The sequence below is a fragment of the Heteronotia binoei genome, chromosome 1 (genome assembly GCF_032191835.1).
Source record: "Heteronotia binoei isolate CCM8104 ecotype False Entrance Well chromosome 1, APGP_CSIRO_Hbin_v1, whole genome shotgun sequence".
In the NCBI taxonomy this organism is placed as follows: domain Eukaryota; kingdom Metazoa; phylum Chordata; class Lepidosauria; order Squamata; family Gekkonidae; genus Heteronotia; species Heteronotia binoei.
Genome location: NC_083223.1, coordinates 258498507 through 258523240, shown reverse-complemented (window position 1 = coordinate 258523240; position 24734 = coordinate 258498507). Strand labels below are relative to the sequence as shown.

Below are 24734 nucleotides of genomic sequence, written 5' to 3'. Positions count from 1 at the left end.
TAATTCCTGGGAAGAGGCAATAGCCCAGCCATCACCCTCCTATCTAGGACATCACAGTTGCATTTGTAAATGGTGCAGCACCTACTGGACAGTATCTGTGAGGTGGGCATCTATCTCCAATATCAGGAAAGGGCCCACTTGCACTCCTAGATCATCTTCCAAGTCTCTGCTCTGTGGTTTAAATTGTGTTGCAGTGGTTGCCATTTTAGTAATTAACATTGTATATGGTCAGGAAACCACCACAAATATTCTTGTACTGAAAGAAGGGGTATAAATTCTTGGACAAAATAAACCAATACATGGCAAGTTGCTTGCTCAGGCAAGATCACAGGTGCTGTAAGTCCAGCTTTCTGTTTCCAACAGTGACCAGCCAGATGCTTCTGGAAACATTAAAACTGGGCATAACAGCAATGGCTCACCCCAGCATTTGTGACTCAGAGCTATACTTGGAAGTTAGCTGGCATAACTACTAGCTGTGAAAAGAGATACCTACCTTTACCCTTGAATGCATTTAATCCTTAGTGGTCACATTGTCCCATCTTGTGGCAGTGAGTCCCATAAGCTATTTAAGCATTACCTGAAGAAATACTGCACTGGTTTGGTGTGTGTGTGTGGGGGGGAACTTATCCTGACCTTGTTGCCAATTAAGGATTTAGAAGGCCATAGCGTAGAATGGAAGTTAGGAGGCCCCATGAGTGGCATCTTTGCCTGGGCCCTAGATCTTTCCTCACCAAACTAATACCTGGAATCATTGGAGAGGGCAGGAGGCAGGATCCTGAAGGCACCATTGTCTTGTGAAAGGACTGTAGGGTCATTGCTGGCTTCTAAAGTGAGGGAGTTTGCTGCAAAGAAACAAGAATTTGAATGAAACATTCGTCTCAATGAGCAAATCTTTGGCCCCTTAATGCTGTTTTTACAAAGGACAAAACTATCAACTTTGATGCCAGTAGACACATTTATTTAATCATGCCCCATATATGTATGATGTGTAGCTGGTCTGATTCTAATGTGAGTGAGGAAATCACTCTCCATCCTGTACACTTTACTTCCCCACAATCTTTCTCTCCCAGCTTGTCCTTGCTGGTATCAGAACTAGGCTGGGAGGATAAAGAATTTAGGAAGGGACAGTTTTCTCTGCACCTTCCAGATCCTCTAGTGATGATAACACTTCATGCATTTGACACGTGGGATCTAGTTTAGGAAAGCTTATACCACAAGAAACCTGTTAGCCCAGTGGTCAGCAACTATGATTATAGAGCCAAACCACATCAACATTTAGAGCCAGAGAATTTTATTTTTTTAAAAGCCAGTGTCAGAAAGCCTGTGTGCATAACTGAAAATTTACAACTTTACTGTTATTGACATATCGGCTGCTTACAGACAGGCAGTTTGGGGTGCATGGGAGGCATCCCAAATCAGGCAGGCTCAAAAATAAGCACCTCATATCGTTCACATACTCCAGCACAAGGCACCCTTATCTCACCTGTGGGGCACCTTGGCACAATCAGATGGCTGTAGCGCACCATTCCTTTGCTGTGATTTGTGTGAGCGCCTAGAGCGGATTGATGGGTTCACACCACCCATCTGCCTTGTTTGCGTGTTTCCGTGTCCAGACGCCAAAGAGGTGACTGACACGCGGCTCAGAAATTTGCTACCACTTCGAAAGTGATAGCTTTCTGAGCCGCTCTGAGGAAGATGCTGGAAGATGGGGTGAGTATGGGACGGGCGGGCGGCAAATGTGCGCTTCTAAACAGGTTTTTCTAGTCAGTTTCTAAGGCGTCCCTGGGTTGCCTTAAACTGCCTGTCTATAAGCAGTCATTGATCAAGTTTATGCAGCTCCAAATAACGGTTGTCGCAATTAGGAAGTGGCACACACAATAAGCACTAAATATACAGAAGAGCACACCTGCATGATTGTTTTAGTGAGTTGGCATAAGTCTGTGCATGGTTCATATTTGGATTCCTGGCACCTGCTCACCTCTATCATTTCCGTAAATCATTTCTAAGGGCCAAACTAGTTAATATTGCATCTGGTCTGCTAGAGGAACGTGGCATTATTCCCTTATCTCCACTTGTGTCCTACTTTTAAATTTGGAAGCAAAGCAAAATACTGCTTTATGACTCACGTCTCCAAGTTATTTCTCCTCCAAAGAGAACCAACCCAGGAAGTGATTGTCCCAAGAACTTCTAATTGCTTTAAGAAACAAGGAGCCTGTGGTAGTATATTCCTTATCAAGAGACTCTTTTTGTTTGTTTTGCTGCAACAGACTAAGCATCAAAGGGCTTATTACAGTCTTTCCCGGGTTGTGTCTGAGTATTGTTTTATCTGGCACATGCCAGCTGCGAGTCCCCTGCTGGGAATACCATTTCCAAGCAAGTGGGCCCACCAATTTGGATCAGTTCAAAATTGGATAGGGAGAAGAAGAAGATATTGGATTTATATTCCACCCTCCACTCTGAATCTCAGAGCAGCTCACAATCTCCTTTATCTTCCCCCCCTCCCAAACCACAACAGGCACCCTGTGAGATGAGTGGGGCTGAGAGAACTCTCACAGCAGCTGCCCTTTCAAGGACAACCTCTGCCAGAGCTATGGCTGACCCAAGGCCATTCCAGCAGGTGCAAGCAGAGGAGTGGGGAATCAAACCCGGTTCTCCCAGATAAGAGTCTGCACACTTAACCACTACACCAAACTGGCTCTCAGAAGGGTTCCAGACTCCCCCAGCACTGGTTTTATGGCCCTAGGAGCACTATTATACCCATGAGGGTGGGGGGCGCTATACACATGTCATGGTCCCAATCTGATTCGGAACTGGAGTTCCTAGCAGGGGACCTGAAACAGTGGAAGACCACATTGTCTAGTTTGACCCTTCTCCTCTGGAATGGAAGCTGCAGAGGTCTTCTCCTTAGCCCCTTATAGTGTGTTCCATTGGGCTAGGTAGCCCTCCTCCCTGGCCTTACCTTCAAGCACCTGTCTCCTGAGCAGAGGGATCTGCTGGTCATAGAAGCTGAGTCTCCGCAACGCATCTGCCAAGGCTGACTTCACCAGGGTCAGCTCCTCTTCCTGGTTCCGCAACCGGGAATCAAGGTGGGTGAGCCAGTCTGGATGGTCCAGGACACTGTTGGTACCCAAGATGTTGCCACCTAACAAGGAAGAAACACCTGTGCTGTGATGAGTTGCAGGTTTGAAGCCAGAAGGCAAGAATATACCCTTCCAAGCATAGCAGCCTGCCTTATATTTAACAACAGACAGGGCATGTATAGAAGGAGGAGCAGAGGAGTTGTGTTTTACCCTTTTCTTTCAAATCCCTTGCTCAGTCTGGTACTGTGCTAAGAGTACGCTTGCAAACATTTTCTTTTCAATAAACACTTGGTAACTTTTGATCCTAGCAATAGTTCTCTGTACCACATAGACTTCCACCATCTTGGACATGCTGGCTGTCAGTTGGTAAGTGGCTATTCCTCCAGGGGTGCATAAGGCAGTAAATAGTCCCTGTGGTGACCGGGTGCTGGCCAGAAGGAGACACAGAGGCAAGGCCTCAGAACTTGCACGGGAAGCTGGGAGTCCTGACCCTCTCAGCAGGCAAAGGTCAGGTGGTGGTGGTGGGTTACCAGAAAGAAAAGCCTCTCCAAGTGCTGGGAAAACCTTGGAGGTCAGGGTGGAACAGGGCCTGCAGGCCAAAGTAGGACTGTTCCACCACAGGCACAAACAAACTGCAGTTTGCTGAAGCTAATTCAGGTTAGGAAATAGGCTTGAGTGAAGGCTTAAGCCTCCCTGTAGAGAGTCCCCAATCCTGTACATGTAGGAATTAACCTTCAACATGGAACTCCAAATGCACGTCTGATCAACAGGTACTGGAGCAGACCTTTGCAAAAGATCTAGCATCCTGTCTCCAGCAGCTGCTAATGAAGAGACAAATGCAGTTTCGTGATGTACTGCCTCTGTACATGGAAGTTCTTTTTTGCGGCTATCATGGCTAGTAGATTTTGCACATACAACTGAGCCTTTTTAAAGCATGCTCAATACTAGCGGTCATAGTCATCTCTTACCAATTTTGTACATTTGTGTTAGTATGTGGGAAATACTTCCTTTTGTCTGTCCTGAATTTTCCACTGGATGATTTCATCAGATTTCAAACACTGTATGGTTCTTGGGGGCAGGGACTTGATCATGTTACTGTGTAAAGCATTGTGCACATTGATGGATGGCCTAACAACCGCCATCCCAAAATGAAAACAGTGTTTTAAAATATTCTATGGCCCTCTTCCAGTCTTGGGCCTATGCATCCCTGTTCTTCCAATCCTCCTTAGGAGAAGCCATGCTTTGTAACTTAAAAGCCTGCATGTTCCTGCATCACAGCAGGTTTAAGGTTTTTTAGAAATTATTTTCGCAGGACTATACAATGGTCTGTAATTAAAACTAGGAGAGAAGAGGTAAAGTTTTTCACTTAGGCCATGTCCTAGGGCTCCAGAAAAAGGGAGAGAGGGGGAAACTCAGCTTGGTTCAAGCCAGGACCTCTGGCCCCATCCTGCGGGCAAAGAGCCCAGGTCTTGCCTCATGCCCAAGCAGCCTTGTTTGTGCTGGCAGAGAAGGAAAAGTGGCAGTTAGGAGGAAACAGCTCCCGCCTCAGACATTCCTGACACCACCGTAAGCCGCAGAACACGGGGCTCTGAATAGCCCAGCAACAAGGACTTTTGACCTGAGGGGGAAGAGAAGACTGTGCCCATCCAAGATCCCTTCACACAGATTTAGTAACCCTTGAACAACCATTTCATAACCAAGGAGGTTCAGGAGTGGATGAAAAAGTCTTCCTTTTCAACACATGCCAGTGGGTGAATCAAGAAAACTAGATTACTGCCCTAACCTGGATAGCCCAGGCAAGCTCAATCTCATCAGATCTCGGAAGCTAAGCAGGGCCGACCCTGGCAAGTACTTGGATGGGAGACCTCCTTGGAATACCAGAATCGGGAGACAGAGGCAGGCTGTATCAAGCCACTTCACTGAATGTTCTTCATGCCCCAATAGGGGTCACCAGATGTTGCCAGTACAGGGGCAGCCAAATTTGCTTAACATTAGAGCCACATAGAATAAATGAGAGCTGCAAGACATGAGCATCAGATCTTTGAGAAAAGGAAGGGAGGGAGGCAAATAGATGGGGGAGGGGGAGGTAGATGTGGAAAGAAAGCGGCTTTAATTTGAAATACATTCCCCAAACCGCTGGTTGGCTTGGTTTGGAGAAGTGATTTAAGGAGACAAATGCCTTCTCCAAGCCAGCCAATAGGGTGGTGGGGGCTTCAAGAGCCAGATAATATGTGTGAAAGAGCTACCATTTGGCCACCCCCGCTATAATGTCTTTTTTGAGATGTAGTGACCAGAACTCTACACAGTATTCCAAATGAGGCCAACTATAGATTTATGCATGGACATAATGATACTGATTTGTTTTCAATCCCCTTCTTAATCATCCCCTGCACAGCATTTGCCTTGATTACCGCAGTCCCAAAGAGGTGACTCCAAGATCTCTATCTCCTGGTCAGTTACTGTCAGTTTGGATTCCATCAACACATATTTATAGTTAGGCTTTTTGGCTCCAGGGTGCATTACTTTGCACCTGCCCACACTTAACCTCATTTGCTACACTGATGCCCATTCACCCAGCCTCGAGAGATCTCTCTGGAGCACCTTAGTGTAGTGGTTAAGTGTGAGGACTCTTATCTGGGAGAACCGGGTTTGATTCCCCACTCCTCCACTTGCACCTGCTAGCATGGCCTTGGGTCAGCCATAGCTCTGGCAGAGGTTGTCCTTGAAAGGGCAGCTGTTGTGAGAGCCCTCTCCAGCCCCACTCACCTCACAGGGTGTCTGTTGTGGGGGAGGAAGGTAAAGGAGATTGTGAGCTGCTCTGAGACTCTTCGGAGTGGAGGGCGGGATATAAATCCAATATCTTCTTTTTCTTCTTCTTCCCTGGTTCTCACCACCCTGAACAACTTAGTGTCATCTGCAAACTTAGCCACTTCACTGCTTACTCCCAACTCCAAATAATCAATTAACAAGTTAAAAGCACAGAGCCCTGGAGTACCTCACTGCTTACCACCTTCCACTGTGAAAACTGCCCATTCATATTCACTCTCTGTTTCCTGAATTAACCAGCTTTGAATCCACAAGAGGACTTGCCCTCTTATCTCATTGTTGCTGAGTTTACTTAGGAGCCTTTGATGAGGAACTTTATCAAAACTTTTCTGAAGCTAAGCAGATTTGGGCTAGAATGGTACCTGGATGGGAAACTTCTGCAAACTGGCAAATCCACAACTGCCTTGATGCATGCATTCTCTGTTGTGCCTCCCCCACCTTACGAAATGGCCTGTCAAGGTGAGGTCAGGAAGGCTCCCACAATTCTGGCTTTCTGAAAACTATGCAAAACTAAATTATTCAGGAGGGCTTCTTTTAAAAAACACAGGTAATAGGACTGGCCCCATTGGTGGACCTCCAGATGGTGCCTGGGTTTTGGCCACTGTGTGGCAGAGTGTTGGACTAGATGGGCCACTGGCCTGATCCAACATGGCTTCTCTTATGTTTTTATTACCATACTATAACAAAATGTTCAGAAAGGTGTTTTGTAAAGGCATGGGAACTGTGGACTGTACTGTCTGTTGCTGTAAGTATGCTCCTACTATAGAACTTCTGAATCGCTTGTCACACTTAAATGCTTATGCTTTGTTACAGCAGTTTCAGATTTCTAAAATCCAAACCCTATTACATTGTTCATTGGATGTCCCATCCTGTTGATCATATTGGCTTACACTGAGTAATCCACATCAAGCCTCGGGGAGAAAGTTGGACTGTAAATAACATTTAAAAAAAACATCACTGAAGGTCCTCCTTAATGCTCTCCTTAAACACTTTAAAGAAAGAACAAGAAACCGCTATTAAGCTGGTGCAAGAAAGGAAGGCCAAAGGCGCATGGGGTAGGGTTGCCAACTCAAAGTTGGGAAATTCCTGGAGATTTTGGGGTGAAACTTGGGGTTGGCGGGATCTGGAGAGAGGAAGGAGTTCCATTTTCTGTGAGGGAACTGATCTCTTTCACTTAGAGAACAATTATAAAAGCAAGAGATCTCCAGGCACCCTGTGGATGATGGCAACTGTATGATGGAAAATCTGGCACCAGGTAAAAGCTTCAAAAACAGAAGGAAAATTGTGGGTAAAGATTTCCCTGCATCCCAGGTCTTTCCACTTGGAGGGGGGAAAGGCAACTTTATTCATATGCATATTTCAGTTTATAAGCACTAGATATGAGTCCAGTAGCACACATGAAGCTGCCTCATACTGAATCAGACTCTTGGTTCATCAAAATCACCCTGTATTGCCCAGACAAGCCTGATCTTGTCAGATCTCAGAAGCTAAGCAGGGCTGACTGTGGCAAGTACTTGGATGGGAAACCTCCTTAATACTGGCAGTTGGGAGGCAGGGGCAGGCTTTTTTTTTTTGATGGGAGACCTTAATACTAGCAATCAGGAGGACGCAGGCTTTTTTCAGCCACCTTCCTGAATATCCTCCAGGCCCCCAGCAAGGGTCAGTCACTACAGGTCGCCATGACTTCCAGGTGCACTCTCTCACACACACACACATTTTTAAAAACCCTCAGTGTTGCCTATGCAATCCCACAGCGGCTCACCAGGGTCAGAAGCAGAGATTTTTCACATCACCTCCTACTTGATCCTTTTAACTTTTGCTGTTGGGGATTGAACCTGGGACCTTCTGCATGCCAAGCAGATGCTCTGCCAGGGAGCCACAGCCCCTCCCCACTTTAGAGACAAGGTTTTTGGGGTACAAGAGTCAATAGGAGTGTTCACTCTCTCAAAAATCAAAAATAGGCTTTGTCAGGTTTCCCCCCTCTGCTGTTGGCAGGGGATGGAGGGTAAGATTGCCAAATCCAGGTCAGGAAATGCCTAGAGATTTGGGAGTGAAGCTGCAGGAAGGCAGGGTCTTCAGTGGGATAAAATGTCACAGAGTCCACCCTCCAAAGCATCCGTTTTCTCCAGGGAAACAGATCTCTGTAGCCTAGAAATGAGCTCTGGGAGATCCCCAGTTTCCACCTTGAGATTCCCGGTTTTCATCCCTACCCCAAAATCTTATTGGTCTCTAAAGTGGTACTGGATTTGAATCTAGCTGTCCACTGTCAGATGAACACAGCTCTCCTTTGAAACAGTTTTTAAAAGTATACCTACAACTGCCCATTATGCAGCCATCCAAAAAGAAAAGGTACCAAAATAGCTGGAAATTACTCAAAGAAAACAGCACGCTGGCAATCTTGACTGCAACAAAGCTGACCGAAATATTCTCGGCTCGAGCCAAACTGCAGCCTCACTGGGGTTGTTTTCTTCCCCCATGATGAAACCACAGGGCACGGCTGCTGTCCCCTCACCCACTCGCAGCCTGCCAGGACTTGTCAGCCAAACTGGGAAGTGGGTGGTGGTGAGGAAGGCCTCCATCCAACACGCAGAGGATGTGGGGGATTTAAGAGGCCTGGGGCTGAAGGCCTGGTACACAATACAAAGGCTCTTGGGGAAAAGGGTCCAGGGGTGGGCTTTGCCTTGCTTTTCTGTGCCAAGAGGCACTGAAATCCGACAGAGGTTGTGACTAAATTATAACACCCCCCCTCCCTGCACTACCCCTGAACAGGCTCTGCCTTGTCTGGGTCTCCCTCCTTTACATGCACATCCCAGAAGGCACAACAACAACAACAAAAATGAACAAAAAGGCATTTTTTTCAGTGACCTTTTCAATTTACAGTCTCACACTCCAGCTCAGCTAATTCCGTCAGCAAAGGGGGAAAAGAGGGGATCAACCGGTTACAGAGGAACAGGCAGCCGGACAGCCCATTTGCTCTCAGGAACTCAGAAGCGGTCCAAAAAGAGAGTTTGTTGACTTGGGATGTTAAAAATCCCACAGTTAAAATGCTCAGTTTTAGCTGTGTCACCTAGAGTTACCAACCTCCAGGCGGTGCCTGGAGATCCTCTGCTATTAGAATTTATCTCCAAGTGACAGAGATCGGTTCTCCTGGAGAAAATGGATGCTTTGGAAGGTGGACTTTATGGCACTATAGCCCTCCCCTCCCCAAATTCCACCCTCCTCAGGCTCCTCCCCATAAGCTACAGGTATATATCCAGGTAATATCTGGAGCTGGCAACCCTAGTGTTCCCCTGAGTGCTCCTGCCCAATATCTGTTAAATTTTTTTTATCTTGCACTTCTTCTAAGTATGTGTGGGGGCTCCCCTTTCCTCACATTTGATCATCATGGCAACCCTGTGAGGTAGTGGCCAAGGTCATCCAATGAGATCCTTGCCTGTGTGAGGATTTGAACACAGATCTCCCAGGTCCTAGCCCAGTACTCTAACCACTATGCTACATGGTGGGGGTCCAGCTCCCCTAACCTTGCCGATGTCCTTCCAAGTATTTGTTTCACAAAACAGCAGTTTTTAGGGTCTTATCTCTACTCTGAGTCATGTGATGGGAAGACCTCAGTCCAAATCTCTACTTAGTCCCAAGTTTAACAGTGGCTTAAACAAGCCATTTCTGTCTCAAATTCTCCTGTCATAAAATGTAAACAATAAAGTGTCTTATAAATGTGAAGTAGGGTTGCCAACACTGGCCTCAGAAATTCCAGGCGAGTTTGTGAGGTAACTGGAGGGGGAAATTTGGGGAGGCATTTCAATTAGAATCAGTGGTATATGATAGAGTTTGCCCTCTGAAGTTGCCATTTTTCTCCAGAGGAACTTATCTTTGTATTCTAGACAGCAGTTACAATTATGTGAGAACTCTAGGCCACACCTGGAGGCTGGCAACCATAAGTAATAACCTGTTTTGCAAGCTTGTAAGGATTGCAAGGCAACATATATTAGTACGGTAAAGGACACTGTTGTTGTCATCAGCATTCCTTACCTAGAGTACTGTGCTCAGTTTTGGGCATAATAATTTAAGAAGGATACAGACAAGTTGGAATGTGTCCAGAGGAGCGCAACAAAAATGGTAAGAGGTCTGGAGACCAAGTCCTATGAGGAAAGATTGATGGAGTTGGGTATGTTTAGCCTAGAGGAGACAACTGAGAGGTGATACGATCACCATCTTCAAGTACTTCAAGGGCTGATATAGAGGATGGTGCAGGGCTGTTTTCTCTTGCCCCAGAAGGTTAGATCAGAACCAATGGGTTGAAATTAAATAAAAAGAATTTTCAGCTTAGACAGAAAGTTCTTCCTAATGTTTAAGACAGAGCAGTTCCTCAGTGGAACAGACTTCCTCAGGAGGTGGTGGGCTCTTCTTCCTTGGAGGTTTTCAAACAGAGGCTAGACGGCCATCTGACAGCAATGCTGATTCTGTGAACTTAAGCAAATCATGGGAAGGAGGGAGGGAAGGGCTACATCAGTGCTTTGTTCTAGTGGCCGACGTTTCTTATATCCCCAGGGATTGCCACTTTGAGGTCAGTAAGCAATTTTTCTCCAGGCCACTATGGCCAGGGAGGTTTTTTACATGGAACAGGGGTCACTGGCAGGGAGGTAGTTGTGAATTTCCTGTATTGTGCAGGGGCTTGGACTAGATGGAGATCCCTTCCAACGCTATGATTCTATGATTATTCTGAATTCGCCCACGCTTCTGTGCAACGACTCACACGCCCAGTTGCTTCTTTTTCTCCCCTCTGCTTACATGGTGTTTGCACGTACTTGCTAACCTTCTCAACTTCTGACAAGGCCTGGGGGACTTAAACACCTCACCTTCCCTGCTCCACACCCGAAAGAACAAGAAAAGATTTGAATTGGCCAATCAGAGATCTCCGCAGAGACTGGAGGGGGTCAGAACCAAACACTACACAGCATCCTTTGACTCCTCTCTCCCGTCTTGCAGTTTGCATAGAATATATCCACACTCCCCACCCCCACCCCCGCTAAACACGTTAGGTGACATAGGCAAAATGTTCATAGTAAGAACAAACCCTTTGGGACAGGCGCCTTCCAGGCCTCTCCCTACCTGTAAAGTGAATGCAACAGAAGTGAAAACAGATTATGTTTGCCAGCTGTCTTATATTTTGAAAAATTTATGATAGGGTATTTCCCAATCACCCCTTCCAGTTTCCAAAACATCTCATCACGTTATGCTGTTAATTGCTACATATTCAATATCTACACTTTACAATGCCTTTAAACATCATGATCCTCACCTCAACACAATGCTGATTTCTTTTTTAAAGCCTCATTCACATGCAGGAAACTTTGCCTCTGGAAAACTGGGTTAGATATGACTGGAGTTTCCCCACATGTGCTTCGGTGATTTCCGGCTACTAGGCTGTGAATGAGGAAGTAGAGGGGAGTGAAGATGCTCACAATTTCCCTCTGTGTTCATATAACACACCTGGATGAAGAGATATGGGATGAGGAGCTAAATGGGCCCCGTTAAACTTGTCTCCATTTTCTATTTTTAAAACTGTAATATTTCAAAAGGAGTCTTAGGGTGGGAATATTGTGAGGTAAGGCCCCAAAAGAGAACATCATCTGTTTTTTCTTTCCTCTCAAGGTGCCCAGTTTCCGAGAAGTCCACTGGTTGACTAGTTCAATTATCAAATTCTTCTTTTATCTTGGGGTTCTCCACATTGTTTTCATTGCTGCTGCAAATGAAGAGGCATGTGAGTTGGTGATGGAATAGCCACATATTAGAGTACAGTGAAAATGGTGTCTGGGAGGGGACCAATGGTGGGGAATGGAAACGGCACTGAATTGGACAGGGAAATGTACAGCACTGGTTCCAAATGGAGTGCAACAAGCTTTAACTGAATTAGATTAATGGAAGATAGGTCTACCAGTGGCTACTAGCCATTGTGACTAAAGGGAACCTCAATTCAGAAGCACTTAGCCTCTGAATCACAGTTCCAAGAGGCAACATCAGAGGAAGGTCTCAGTCTCTGTGCCTTGTTTTGGCCCTCCAGAGGCTTGTCCAGCATCCAGTTAGACGGGATGCTGGACAAGAAGAACCACTGGTCTGATCCAGCAGAACTCTTCTTATGATCTTATGTTCTAGGACAGTAACAGTGTGAAACTCCCTCACAAAAAGCACTCCAGTTTGGAAGTCAAAGAGGAGAAAAACCTCCATATAGGAGGAGACTTGGGGTTTTTTTAAACCTCTTATGCTATCTCTTTACCTCCCTATAAACCTCATACCTTTACCTCCATAAGGCCATCAGAAGGGTGGGATAGAAATATTGAAATATGCACAAACTAACACAATTATTTAGTCCATTCATATGAGGTGGGCTACTTATTAGTGTTTAAAAAGGTAAAGATCCTCCTTTTCAAGGTAAGTTTACCTGCAAATTGACAATACAAATCTAGACTTGTAACTGTGAGGAAAGAGTCACAAGGCAGGAAAGCCATACTAGATTTGTTAATCCAGGCAGGAAAGCAATACTAGATTTGTAAATCTAGATTTGTTAATAAAGAATGTGATTTTGCAAACTGTGTTCAACAGAGTAGGCCGAGGAAGAAAAATGCAGCAGGGTGAAGGACAATGCTATCAAGAGGCCAAGCCCCTCAGATTTCACAACCCTGCTTGCAAGACACTAACATGTAAGGGCTAGTCAAGCACCCTTGACGATCAAACTTGCGTTTTTACACCGCCCCCAATCCTCTTCTCCTTTTGATATTGCTCACATGTCTGAAATATGGCTATGAGAAAGAGCGAGGGATTCAAAATCTGTGACTCAAAGTCTCAGATATGGAAATAAGCAGAAACAACAAACACCAGACAGCCAAACACACTTCCTCTTTTCCGAGCAGAAAACTGAAAAAGGACCCAAGTGCTTCACACAACACCTTTGAACCTGAGGCTGGAGCCCATCTAGAAAAGCAGTGATCTTTGAGCCTGTCAAATGCCAATCACTGAAAAGGCTGATGGGAGCCACCACATAGTTGGCATTGTGTTAACACTGCAGACGAGCTCACAACTAGAACTCTTGCCTTGTGGCATCAGTGAAAGATTGTTCAGTTTTGATACTCTGGTGAGGCTAAATAATACTAATTATACTTAGTATTTACATCTGAAGCACTTCCTTCAAGTTATTTTCATAATCATTTCAATGAGCTTGTAAGGTAGGCTTCCATTATGGCAGCCAAGGGTGGGCCAAGCTGAGAGAACAGTGGCTAGTTTAAGGTGACCTCATGAGGCAATGTCTGAGGTGAAATCCAAGTCCAAGACCTTCCAGAGTATAAATCCCACTGTTAGCTACTTTGTTTTATTTTATCCAGCTTCTAGCCCTCCCTTCCCCACAAGAAGTTTTCAGGGAGGGTTACAACAGAATATATACAACAAGATATTGGCCAATTAAAACATAATGAACAATTTAAAATACAACACCACAATTTACACTACACCAGTAGTCCACTATCAATGGCACTGATATTGCAGTGCCAGATGGAACCAATGCAGATGGAGCAAAGCAGAGCAGGGGAGACCAATGTAGATGGACTGCTGCCACCTCAACCATAGGCCTAACAGAACATCCCTGTTGTACAGGCCCTGTGGAACTGTATTAAGTCCCACAGGGCCCGGATCTCCCTCAGGAGGTTGTTCTACCAGGCCAGGGCCAGAGCCAAAAATGTTCCGTCCCTGCTTGAGGCGAAGCAGACTTCCTTCAGGCTGAGGATCACCAGTAGATGTTAGTCTGTGGAACATAATGCTTTTTTGGGGCAGAGGAGACATTTTTGCTTTTGCCTAAACAACAACACTTTCCGCCTATTCCCATTCCTATTGCTATATTTAGTTTTCTGTCACAGAATGTTGCATAGGATTCTGGGGAATGTTCACATTTGTGTCAAGATTATTGGGCCTCACTCTTGCCTCATATGAGTAGAGAGCACACCCTAGACACGCACAATGCTCCTCAGTGACTGAGTATTTCAGAGGAAGTCGAAAGTGGTGGATTGCAGACAAGACATCTGTCAAGGAATCTCATGCACAATTATTACTCTCACCGCTGAACTTCTGAGAAACCCCTGGGCTGCCTAAAGGATCCAGATGGAAAACCATTGCTCTAATTAAAAGCACATCTGCAAGCTCTCTTTAATGCATCTGAATTGGCCTTTGTAAACCTGCTGCATTCATAATTTGGGGTGATGAAAGACTGGTTGAAAATACAGGATTCAAACCTTTGCTGGGCCCTGAAGCAGACTGGGTGGTCTTGGACAAGGCTTGGCCATAGTTTCCTCATGGAATTGTGTGGGATAAACCCTTCTTCAGGGGGCAGTAGCTCCTGGGAGGAAGGGCAGGACACAAAAGTGATCAACTGAGTGAGTGAACAAAGTTCCCATTGTTAAACGGGAATAAAAAGTGTCCCTACCTCATAGGATTGTTGTGAGACTGAAAAAGAAAGATAAAAAGTTGCCCACTCCGAGCCTGACAGGCAGGATGGGCTTGTACAAATAAAGGGGAAACAAAATGAGAACTTGATTAAGGGCCAAATATACAAATGCAAAGAATTTGGGAGCTCCTGCCCCACATCTGCTCTAGTTGCACTCTGGCCTATTGACTTTGGCTTCTGATATAATTTTTGGCTTCCAGAAAGCCTTAGGAAAGATAAGAACTATGGGTGTGAATGTTTGCATGCAGAGCATATCCCAGGGAAGGAACAAGGCCTTGATGATTCTTTATCCAGAAAGGGATGGAGAACACCCGCTGTGGGTATTACACTGATAAAACTGAATTACCTTTTAGATAAAAATCTGGAGGCTTCACATCTATAAAACAGGGAAGGTTATAATTCTGCCTGTTGCTGCCTGATAAAGAGCAAAGGGAGTGCGAGACACAGGGACTGCAAAGAAGAGAGCCCTGTAGGAACAAAGGTTCCAAACAGAAAGAAAACAACAACACATCCTACAATTGATCTGGTAGGTAGTCATTGGTGAAAAGCTTACCCCGGTGTGTTAGCTATGTGCAACAGGAAATGGAAAGTTTCTCATTGTGCATATGCAAACCCATGTGTGCAAATTGTTCCACACACTGTTCTACTCCAGACACAGGTTGCACACCAACCACCTGTATGGAAATACTTGCTTGCACAAATGTCAATGGAAGATACACTCCAGACAACCACACATACAACTGCTCTCCTAGTCTATTAATAGTACACAAGCACACAATTTTCCTATGCTTTTCACACCAAGCTTTCCTCCCCCTTCCTCATGAAGCTACCCCCCTCCTTATCCATAAAACCATCAACCATATACTACATACACACCTCTGTATTATACCAGAGTGCTCCTTAACAACATCAATAACAACAGCTGCTATACGCAGCAAAGCACTCCCTCGATCTCTGCAAACCCACACATCCCAGGCAGTGTTCCCGTTAAGCTGAGTTAGTGTGAGCTAGCTCACAGTTTTTTAGCCTCCAGTTTGCACGTTTTTGTCTTAGCTCAGGAAAAATGGCCCCAGAGCGAACTAATTTATGCAGTAGCTCACAACTTTAATGCCAGTAGTCCACAAAGTAGAATTTTTGCTCACAAGACTCCACAGCTTAGAAGGAGTATCCTAAGGAGCTTAGAAGGAGTATTCTAAATTCAATAATAATAAAAATACACAAGGTAGTCCTTCCAGTCTCCCTCTCCCCACCACAACAAAGATTTAAAAACAAATAAAACTCTGAAGGTAAGAACATAAGGGAAGCCATGTTGGATCCGCTCAATGTCCCATCTGGTCCGACATTCTGTGTCAAACTGAGGCAAAAGCCCAGATGCCATCAGGAGGTTCACTAGTGGGGCCAGAACTCCAGAAGCCCCCACTGTTACCTCCCCCCCAAGCACCAAGAATAGATTGCATCACTGTCTTCCCTTTCCTGTCCACTCAGCTGTTTCCTCCATTTTCTCTTTTAGACTGTAGACTCCTTGGGGACAGAGAATGGTCCATTTTCAATAATTTAAATACAAGGTGTACCACAAACATTTATTTTTTTTGCTGTCAAGTCGTAGCTGACTTATGGTGACCCCACCTGGGTCTTCAAGACAAGAGAGGTTCAAAGATGATTTTGTCTTTGCCTGCCTCCATGGGAGGACCCTGGTATTCCTTGGAGGTTTCCCTTCCAAACACTTCCCAGGGCTGATCCTGCTTAGCTTCCAAGATCTAACCAGACTGGGTTAGCCTGGGCTCTCCAGGTTTAAGACACCTCGAGCAAACCTCAGAGTCAACATATACCAGGGCTGGATTAACAATTAGGCCAAGCAGGCACTGGCCTATGGGCCCCCATGCCTTTCGGGGCCCCAGGCTCAGAGCCAGATTAACAATTAGGCAAAGTAGGCACTGGCCTATGGACTCCCATGCCCTTCCGGGCCCTGGGCTGGCTGGCTCCCCCCCCCCTTTTCCCCTGCTTGCAGCCAGCAACTGAGCTGCTCTTTGCCTGTCTTGCCTGGTGTGGGTGCTGCTGGCGTTGTCGCCAAGTTTGCCTCTCTCCCACAGTTTAGTAGAAGGGCCTTTTAAGAAGGTGCCTGCAGACTGCAGCAGGGGCCATGGGAGGTGGCGCAGGCGTTCAGACTCTGAGCCCCCCCCCCCCCTAGATTTCTACTGCCTAAGGGCCTCTACAGGGTTTAATCTGGCACTGCCCAGGCTGGCTTTCCCTCCAGTTTTCACCCTGCTTGCAGCCAGCAACTGAGCCGCTCTTTGCCCAACTTGCCTGGCGTTGCGGCTGTTGCTGATGTTGCCAAGTTTGCCCCTCTCTGCCTCTCCCCCGCCGCTTTGTCAAAGGGGCTTTTGAGAAGGCGCCTGCAGGCTGCAGCAGGGGCCATGGGCGGCAGGGCAGGTGCTCTGACCCTGAGATAAATTTGCAAGGGGCCCCCCAAGATGTTGATTGCCTAGGGGCCTCCACGGGGTTGAATCCGGCACTGACATGTCCCCAGGATCAAGGCTGTGGCTCAGGATTTTGAAGCCAAGGCAACTGGCTGGGAAACCTGACCGCTGTGTCGCAAGGCGGGACAGCCTCTTGAGTCTGGGAGCCCGAGATCGCGCAGCCCTGATCGAACCCAGCTTGGGCCACCTCGCCCCGGGGTAGCTACCCCGCGCTTCTCTCCAGCGCCCCCTGCGCTCGCGGAGCCCCTCGCCGCGCTCCCAAACCCAGCTCAGCCGCGAGGGGAGGAGACAGCTCCGTCGGGCCGGCGTGGGAAAAAGAAATTCCGTCGGACGAGGCTCACCCTCGGGGCTGCGCTCTGGGTAGCCGTCCATGGTGGCCGAGCGGCGGCGCCTCTAGCTTCCATGCGCCCCGGCCCTCGCCCGGGCTTCCCTCCGCTCCTCCAAGCTGCTTGACAGGAGATGGAGCCGGCAGAAGAGGTCCCGGGGATTTTGCGGGAGGAGGCTGCAGTGCCCGCCCTGTCCAGATTGTGCTGCTGGGGCCGGGCTCCCCCCACCCCCAGGAAGCAGGAGCGCTGTATGTCATTTCCCTTGCAAAAAAAAAAAAACACACACACACACACAGACACACTCCCGAGCATTGCATTGCGCGGTGCTCGCTCCTCGCTTGGGTGGTGGTGTTGTTGTTTAAAAGTTAGCTCTCCAACTCCTGGGGCCGGCCCCAAATAGAAAACGCGGGCGGAGAGGGGAAGCGCCCCTATCGGGCGCTCGAATGTTTTGGGGGGCGAAGGAGGTAGTGGATCAAGTTCAGTGGGGAGTTCTCCAGTGGCGCGGGGGGGGGGGGGAGGAGGAGGGCAAGCTGGGGGAGGACTGGAAGGAGGGCACCTGACTTCCCCGGTTTTGGAGAGGCCCCCGGGGCTCTTCTGCGTCTGCCTAATAACGTAGCCACCGCTTCGCTTGCCTTCTCTCACCAATCGCTGCAACAGTCCTGCACGGTAGGACGCTTTCTCCCCGTTTGGCAGCGAAGTGGGCCTCCCATCTGAAATTCCTGGAGATTTGGGGGTGGGGCCTGTGGAGGGACTTCAGCGGGGTATGCCATAGAACCCTCCCCCCAGCAGCCATTTTCTCAAGGGGGAGATCAGCTGCAATTACCAGATCTCCAGGCACCACCTGGAAGTTGGCTGCACTAAGAGCCCCCCCCCCCCGCGCTAGTGAATGTATAGCTTGGCTGCACATTCAAGCTAGACTTCAGTATTCTAACCCAGCCTTCCTTTTCTTCAATGTTTGACACACAAGTCAACCAACAAACACAAGCCTTTATTGGCATGACACACAAGTCTCTGTATTCTTACAGCAGCCCTGTAGGGCAGGCCAGTATTATTACCTCTATGGGTGGAGTTGGGGGGAGGGGGTTTGCAGCTGTATGGCTTCTAGTGCTGGAAAAGAAAGGTCAGTTTTGCATCTTTAGGTAGCATAAAGCAATAAAAATAAAACATGGCATTTACACAGTGCATTTCTAGCATTCAAAGCATGTCTCATTCATTGTCTCAGAAATCTTTTACAACAACCCTGTAAACTAGATCAGGGCTATTATCCTCTTCTTGCAAATGCAGGGTTGAACACACAGTGAGAGCGGAGTTTGCCTAAGGCTATCCAAGGGAGCTCATGGTGGAGGTGCAGTTTGAACAGGGGATTTCCTGCTTCCTATAGCCACAAGCCTTTGGGCCTGTAATTGCTTTACCTCCAAACCCAGTGTTTTGGGTGAGGAAGGGCATTCTGCACATGCTCAGAGGCACTGCCTGTGGCTTCAGTTCAGCAGCTCCAAATGAGTCCTGAGATGACCTCCAAATCCAGCTTCTTTCAACAGCAAGTGTGTGTCTGATGGCTGGAGTTATTGGACCCAGTTACAAGATCCCAAGCTGCTGTTGACGAGCTGTTGTGGTCAGCTTCCTCTGTTATGACTGAGCTAGAGGAAGAGTTATTGCAGACATGAGACAGAATCTGGGCACGATGGTCTCCTTCATCACTCCCAAAAACATAAAATGCAAGTACCTAGGATTTCCTGAAGTTATGTGAATAACTTGCAAATGACTACTTACAACTCCTTCCTTTCTCCTATAAAACAAGACTCAACTCTGCCACTCACCTTCTCCATTAACTTCCCATAAAACAGATCACTAGTCATAACTCATGTCTTTTGGCTCCTTTGCTAACGACTAAAATACCTCCATCACTTTTTCTCCCACTCCAGTAACATTACAGCTTGTGGTCACTTTGTTAAATTGACCAGCAAATTGGCCAAGGACAGATCAGAAAAGGGGAAAAAAGCTTCCTACAGTCCATAGTCCTCCCCCTCCGAAGAGATCTGTCTCTCTCCCCCTATCCATTTCTTCCTCCAGAATGGGAAGACTTTTTTTTTTGTGTCATTTGGCATACCCCCAATAACTGTTATTGGCCATCTGCCTTGTTTTTGGTGTTATATGTGTATGTGTTTTTCTATTGAGCTATTTTATACATCATGCTGTCTTAATGTTCAAATGTTTTTATATTTGCCGCCTTGGGGACCTAATTGGGTGGAAAGGTGGCATAGGAAAATATTTTAAGTAATTAAATAAGTTATGACATTTGCTAGCACACAATCTTGTGATGGTCCCTGGCCAGTGAATGGAGGAGAGGACTTAGCAACCATCTCTTAGCCGCGTGAGCTAAATGGAACCTCCACATCCAGGAGCAGTCTACTTCCAAATACCAGGTGCTGAGGATAAACAACGGGGCAGGGCTCTTGCCTCCATGCCTTTCTGATGGGCTTTCCAGGGGCACCTGGTCGGCCACAGTGGAAAACAGGATGCTGGACTTGATGGATCCTTGGCCCTTTGCAGCAGGCCTGCCGTATTCAGAACAAAGATGAGAAGCCTTGGCCTCCTTTCCCCAGCTACTTTCTCTTGGATGGAGAACACAGAGCTTGGGAATCGTGAATTCCCAAGCGGGTACCAAGGGAGGAAGTCTGTGGAACATTTCATTCTGATAAGCTGCTTCTGTTGGCTTCTGGCCCTGGCAGCTACAGCTAATAGCTTTGGAAGCTGGGAAATTAATAGGACAATCCTGCACAGACTTACTGTATTCCAGGCCTTTACAAAAAAAAAAAAAACAGTGGGTTTCAACCAGAGTAACTCTGTGCAGAATTAGAATGGAGAACTGCATTTCCTCCCATCCAAGCATGGATTTAATACTCCTCACTATCACAGCAAGGCTATAACCCTGTTTAACTCTGGCCTGTCCTTCCCCTGCCCTGCTCCATGCTAGAGGTCTGGATGAAATCAAAGATTTATTTTATTTTACAGAAATTTGACCCAAGCCTTTCTGCTGTCATAAAGGCCACCAAGGCAGCTAACACATGCATAATAAAATATCATCTTAAAAGCCATCCAACCAACACTTCATTAAAACCAGGGGGAATGCCAGACAAAATAAAAAGGTCTGGTTTGAGATGCTAATGGTGCAATCCTAGCCAGAGATATACCTTTCTAAATCAATTGAAACCAATGGGTTTAGAAAAGTATAACTCTGCTTAGGATGACACTGTAAACAAGGGAGGCTATCTTTTTAATTCCAGGGGAAAGGGGGGGGGGAGAAATTGTTGTATCAGGTGGTTACAGCAAAGCATCTTGTGGCACCTGTGAAAATAACAATGTCACCAGCTTCTGTGGCCTCCAGGCCTGAGACTTTATGTCACAAAAAGCCTAGCAGGTGACTGATGATTCTTTGTTCCTTTATTTTTCTTTGAGAGCCAGTTTGGTGTAGTGCTTAAGTGTGAGGACTCTTATCTGGGAGAACCGGGTTTGATTCCCCACTCCTCCACTTGCACCTGCTGGAATGGCCTTGGGTCACCTATAGCTCTCGTAGGAGTTGTCCTTGAAAGCCCCACCCACCTCACAGCCTTACCCACCTCACAGGGTGTCTGTTGTGGTGGAGGAAGATAAAGGAGATTGTGAGCCGCTCTGAGACTCTGAGATTCGGAGTGGAGGGCGGGATATAAATCCAATATCTTCTTCTTCTTAACCTCTTCCACAATGGGGTTCCTGATCCCCACCTATTCAGGCTGGAGTGGGACAAGTAGTATGTTCAGGAAGGGCTGCACTCCGCTATTCTGTGGGCTTAGGCAACTGGTTCTTAAATCACCAGAAATCCAGTTCCTGAGACATTGGTTGGAGGATCTGAGGCTGAAAAGGATTAAATGCCTTAAACCTGTCTGAAAGCCACACCCTCTTTGCTGGCAGATTTCCCTGGATGTAGGGCCAGCAAAGCAGGAAGCAACAGAGGCCCAAGATGAAGCGGCTGGTTGGTCAGTTTCTGCTGTGAGCATACATGATCTTGCCATAGCGATCCGTGCTCTGATTACATCCAGGTTAGACTATTGTAATGTACTGCCTTTGAAATGGGGATGTCTTTGAAAACAGTACAGAAACTTGGTCCAAAATGCAGCAAAGGGCTTACAGTCAGGGGCTGGATACAGTTCATATTACTCCAGTGCTGAAAGATTGGCACTGGCTGTCTCATTTGTTTCCCAGCACAATTCAAAGTGCAGGTTCTTACTTTTAAAGCCCTAAATAGCTTGGCCAGTTTACCTGAACAACTGCTTTCTCCCATATTGCCCGTCCTATCCATTATGATCTTCCTCAAAAGCTTTGCTCTCTGTACCTCCAAAGGTAAGGCAGGGGGCTTTTCAATTGTGGCACCTTGCTTGTGGAATGCCCTCCTGTTTGAAGCTCACCTAGCACCTACTTTACTGTGGTTTAGGTGACAGGCCAATTTTTTTTTTTGGTTTAACCAGGGTTTCAATAAGGGTTTGATGTTTTACCATCATTTTAATAGTGAGTTTTGAGCTTGAAAGCTAGTATCTTAAGCTGCTTAATTATCTATGTTTTTATACTCTGGTAGGTTGTTTTATGTTTTTTAATTATGAACTATTAAAGTTTTATTTTGTGAGCTGCCTTGGGCGAGTTCCCTGGAGAGGTGGTGTAAACATTCTATAAGTAAATAGGAAACTCATCTTACAGCACATCAGACCATTGGCCAGGGTAGCGTAAAGAGCAGTGGACTCTAATCTGGAGACGTTGTTTGATTGCCCGCTCCTCCACCTGAAGCCAGCTGGGCGACCTTGGGTCAGTTATGGTTCTCTCAGAGCTGTTCTCTCAAGAGCAGTTCTCTCAGCCCTACCTACCTCACAGGGTGTCTGTTGTGGGGAGGGGAAAGAAAAGGAGCTTGTGAGCCATTCTGAGACTCCGAGTGAAGGGCAAGGTATAAATCCAATCTCCTCTTCTTCAGCTAGCTCAGGTCTCTTCTAACCGGCAGTTGTCGGGGGTCTTAGGCAGAGAAAGGTCTTTCCCAGCACCTCCTCTATGGTAAAGGTAGTCCCCTGTGCAAGCACCAGTCGTTTCCAACTCTGGGGTGATGTCACATCATGATGTTTTCATGACAGACTTTTAAGGGGTGGTTTGCCCTTCCCTTCCCCAGTCATCTACACTTTGCTCCCAGCAAGCTGGGTACTCATTTTACTGACCTTGGAAGGATGGAAGGCGGAGTCAACCTTGAGCTGGCTACCTGAACCCAGCTTCCACCGGGATCGAACTCAGGTCATGAGCAGAAAGCAGTGCAGCTTTACCACTCTGCGCCTGCTATTGCTCCGTGAGTGGTCCCTTAAGTGAAGATGCCAAGGCCTGCACCAGGGACCTTGTGCAAGCAAAGCACAAAGCAGGTGCTCTGCTACTTAGCCTAAGGAAGATACCTCAACCTGGATGGCCCAGGCTGGCATGATCTCATCCATCTTGGAAGCTAAGCAGGGTTGGCTCTGTTAGTATTTGGGTGCGAGACCACCAAGGAAGATCGGGATAGCTACATGGAAGCAGGCAAGAGTGAACCACCTCTCAATGTCTGTTTCTTGCCTGGAAAACCAAATGGTGTCATCACCAGAAGTCATCTGCAACATGATGGCATTTTCCACCACCAGACTATACAGAGAACAAACACTGTGATACACTGGCTAACAACGTTTAGTAAATCCTTTTAAAGAGTCATATACTCTTTTGTATACCTTATAAAGAAGTACAACATTACAAGAAAGGTCCATCCAATGAGCACCCGGATATAGGCTCATTTTGTCAAAAGACTTCCTCAGGAATATTCGTATTTCCTTCAGGGAATCAGCTTCTTATTACAATTCAATGTTAATGCTCTCTGCAACATCTTTGTTTTCTTCAAAATCTCTCATCCTCTCAGTACCACTTAAGTGTTTATATTTATATTAGAAGCAAGCCAGTCCTGAAGTTCTTCTCTAACCAGATGCAAAAGCCTTCTGGGATTTTGCTGGCAAAATGCTCTCTGCAATTTTCATTAGGAGCCATTCCTGATTGATAACAAAATGCTCTCAAGGCCACTTAAGTGTATAGTTTAGGCGCAAGCCAGTCCTGTACCTCTTCTCTAACCAGATGCAAAAGCCTTCTGAATTATGCTGGCAAATGAGATTTTGAAGAAAACAAAAGATGTTGCAGAGAGCATTAACACTGAATTGTAACAAGAGGCTGATAACCCTGAAGGAAACAGGGATACTCCTGAGCAATGTTCCCTCTAAGCTGAAGAGTCTTGTGAGCAAAAATATACTTTGTGAGCTGCTGGTATTTATTTATTTATTTTATTGGATTTATATCCTGCCCTCCCCGCTGAAACAGGCTTAGTATTAAGGTTGTGAGCTTCTGGCATTAAAATTGTGAGCTGCTGCATAAATTAGTGTGCTCTGGGATCAGCTTCAAGAGGGGATTGGATAAGCATATGGAGTAGAGGTCCATCAGTGGCTATTAGCCACAGCGTATTGTTGGAGCTCTCTGTCTGGGGGAGTGATGCTCTGTATTCTTGGTGCTTGGGGGGGGCACAGTGGGAGAACTTCTAGCCCCACTGGTGGACCTCCTGATGCCACTGTGTGACACAGAGTGTTGGACTGGATGGGCCATTGGCTTGATCCAACATGGCTTCTCTTGTGTTCTTATGTTCATCCTTCCTGAGCCAAGACAAAAATGTGTGAGCTGGAGGCTAAAAATCTGTGAGCTAGCTCACGCTTACTCAGCTTAGAGGGAACACTGCTCCTGAGGAAGATTTTTTGTCGAAATTGCTCATTGGATGGGCCTTTCTGTTATCTTTCTTTCTGTTAATCTATCAAACTTTCTGTTATCTGGGCGAACCGGGTTTGATTCCCCACTCCTCCACTTGCACCTGCTGGAATGGCCTTGGGTCAGCCATAGCTCTGGCAGAGGTTGTCCTTGAAAGGGCAGCTGCTGTGAGAGCCCTCTCAGCCCCACCCACCTCACAGGGTGTCTGTTGTGGGGGGAGAAGATATGGGAGATTGTAAGCCGCTCTGAGTCTCTAATTCAGGGAGAAGGGCGGGGTATAAATCTGCAATTCTTCTTCTTTCTTGGAATATTGTACTTCTTTATAATGTGTATAAAAGATTACATGACTCTTTAAAAGGTTTTACTAAATGTTGTTAGCCGGTATATCACAGTGTTTTGTCTTCTGCATTGCCTGTTATACGAACTGTGATCCCAGGTTGTTGGTTTTTCTACTTTCCACCACCAGTCAAAACTGCCCTGACCTGAATTGGCTAAGCTAGCTTGATCTCCTCAGCTGTTGGAAGTTAAGCATGACCAGTCCTGGTTAGAACATGGATGGAAGACCCCACAAAGGAAAACCACGGGTGCTATGCAGAGGCAGGCAATAGCAAAACACCACTATTCATCCCTGCCCTTGAGAAAACAACATGGCATTGGGAGTTGCCACGAGTCAGCTGTGACTTGACCGCACTTTGTGTGCAAGGAA

General features: G+C 46.6%; 1 protein-coding gene across 1 annotated transcript in view; it reads right to left on the bottom strand.

Annotated features, from left to right (window-relative positions):
• EML3 (EMAP like 3) overlaps positions 1–17454 on the bottom strand; it is a 52006-nt gene extending 34552 nt beyond the window's left edge. Inside the window, 4 exon segments of the mRNA XM_060254278.1 lie at positions 743–842; positions 2960–3142; positions 17213–17360; positions 17362–17454. Of these exon segments, the coding sequence (XP_060110261.1) occupies positions 743–842; positions 2960–3142; positions 17213–17360; positions 17362–17454 (524 nt within the window).
• Positions 17455–24734: the final 7280 nt, after the last annotated feature.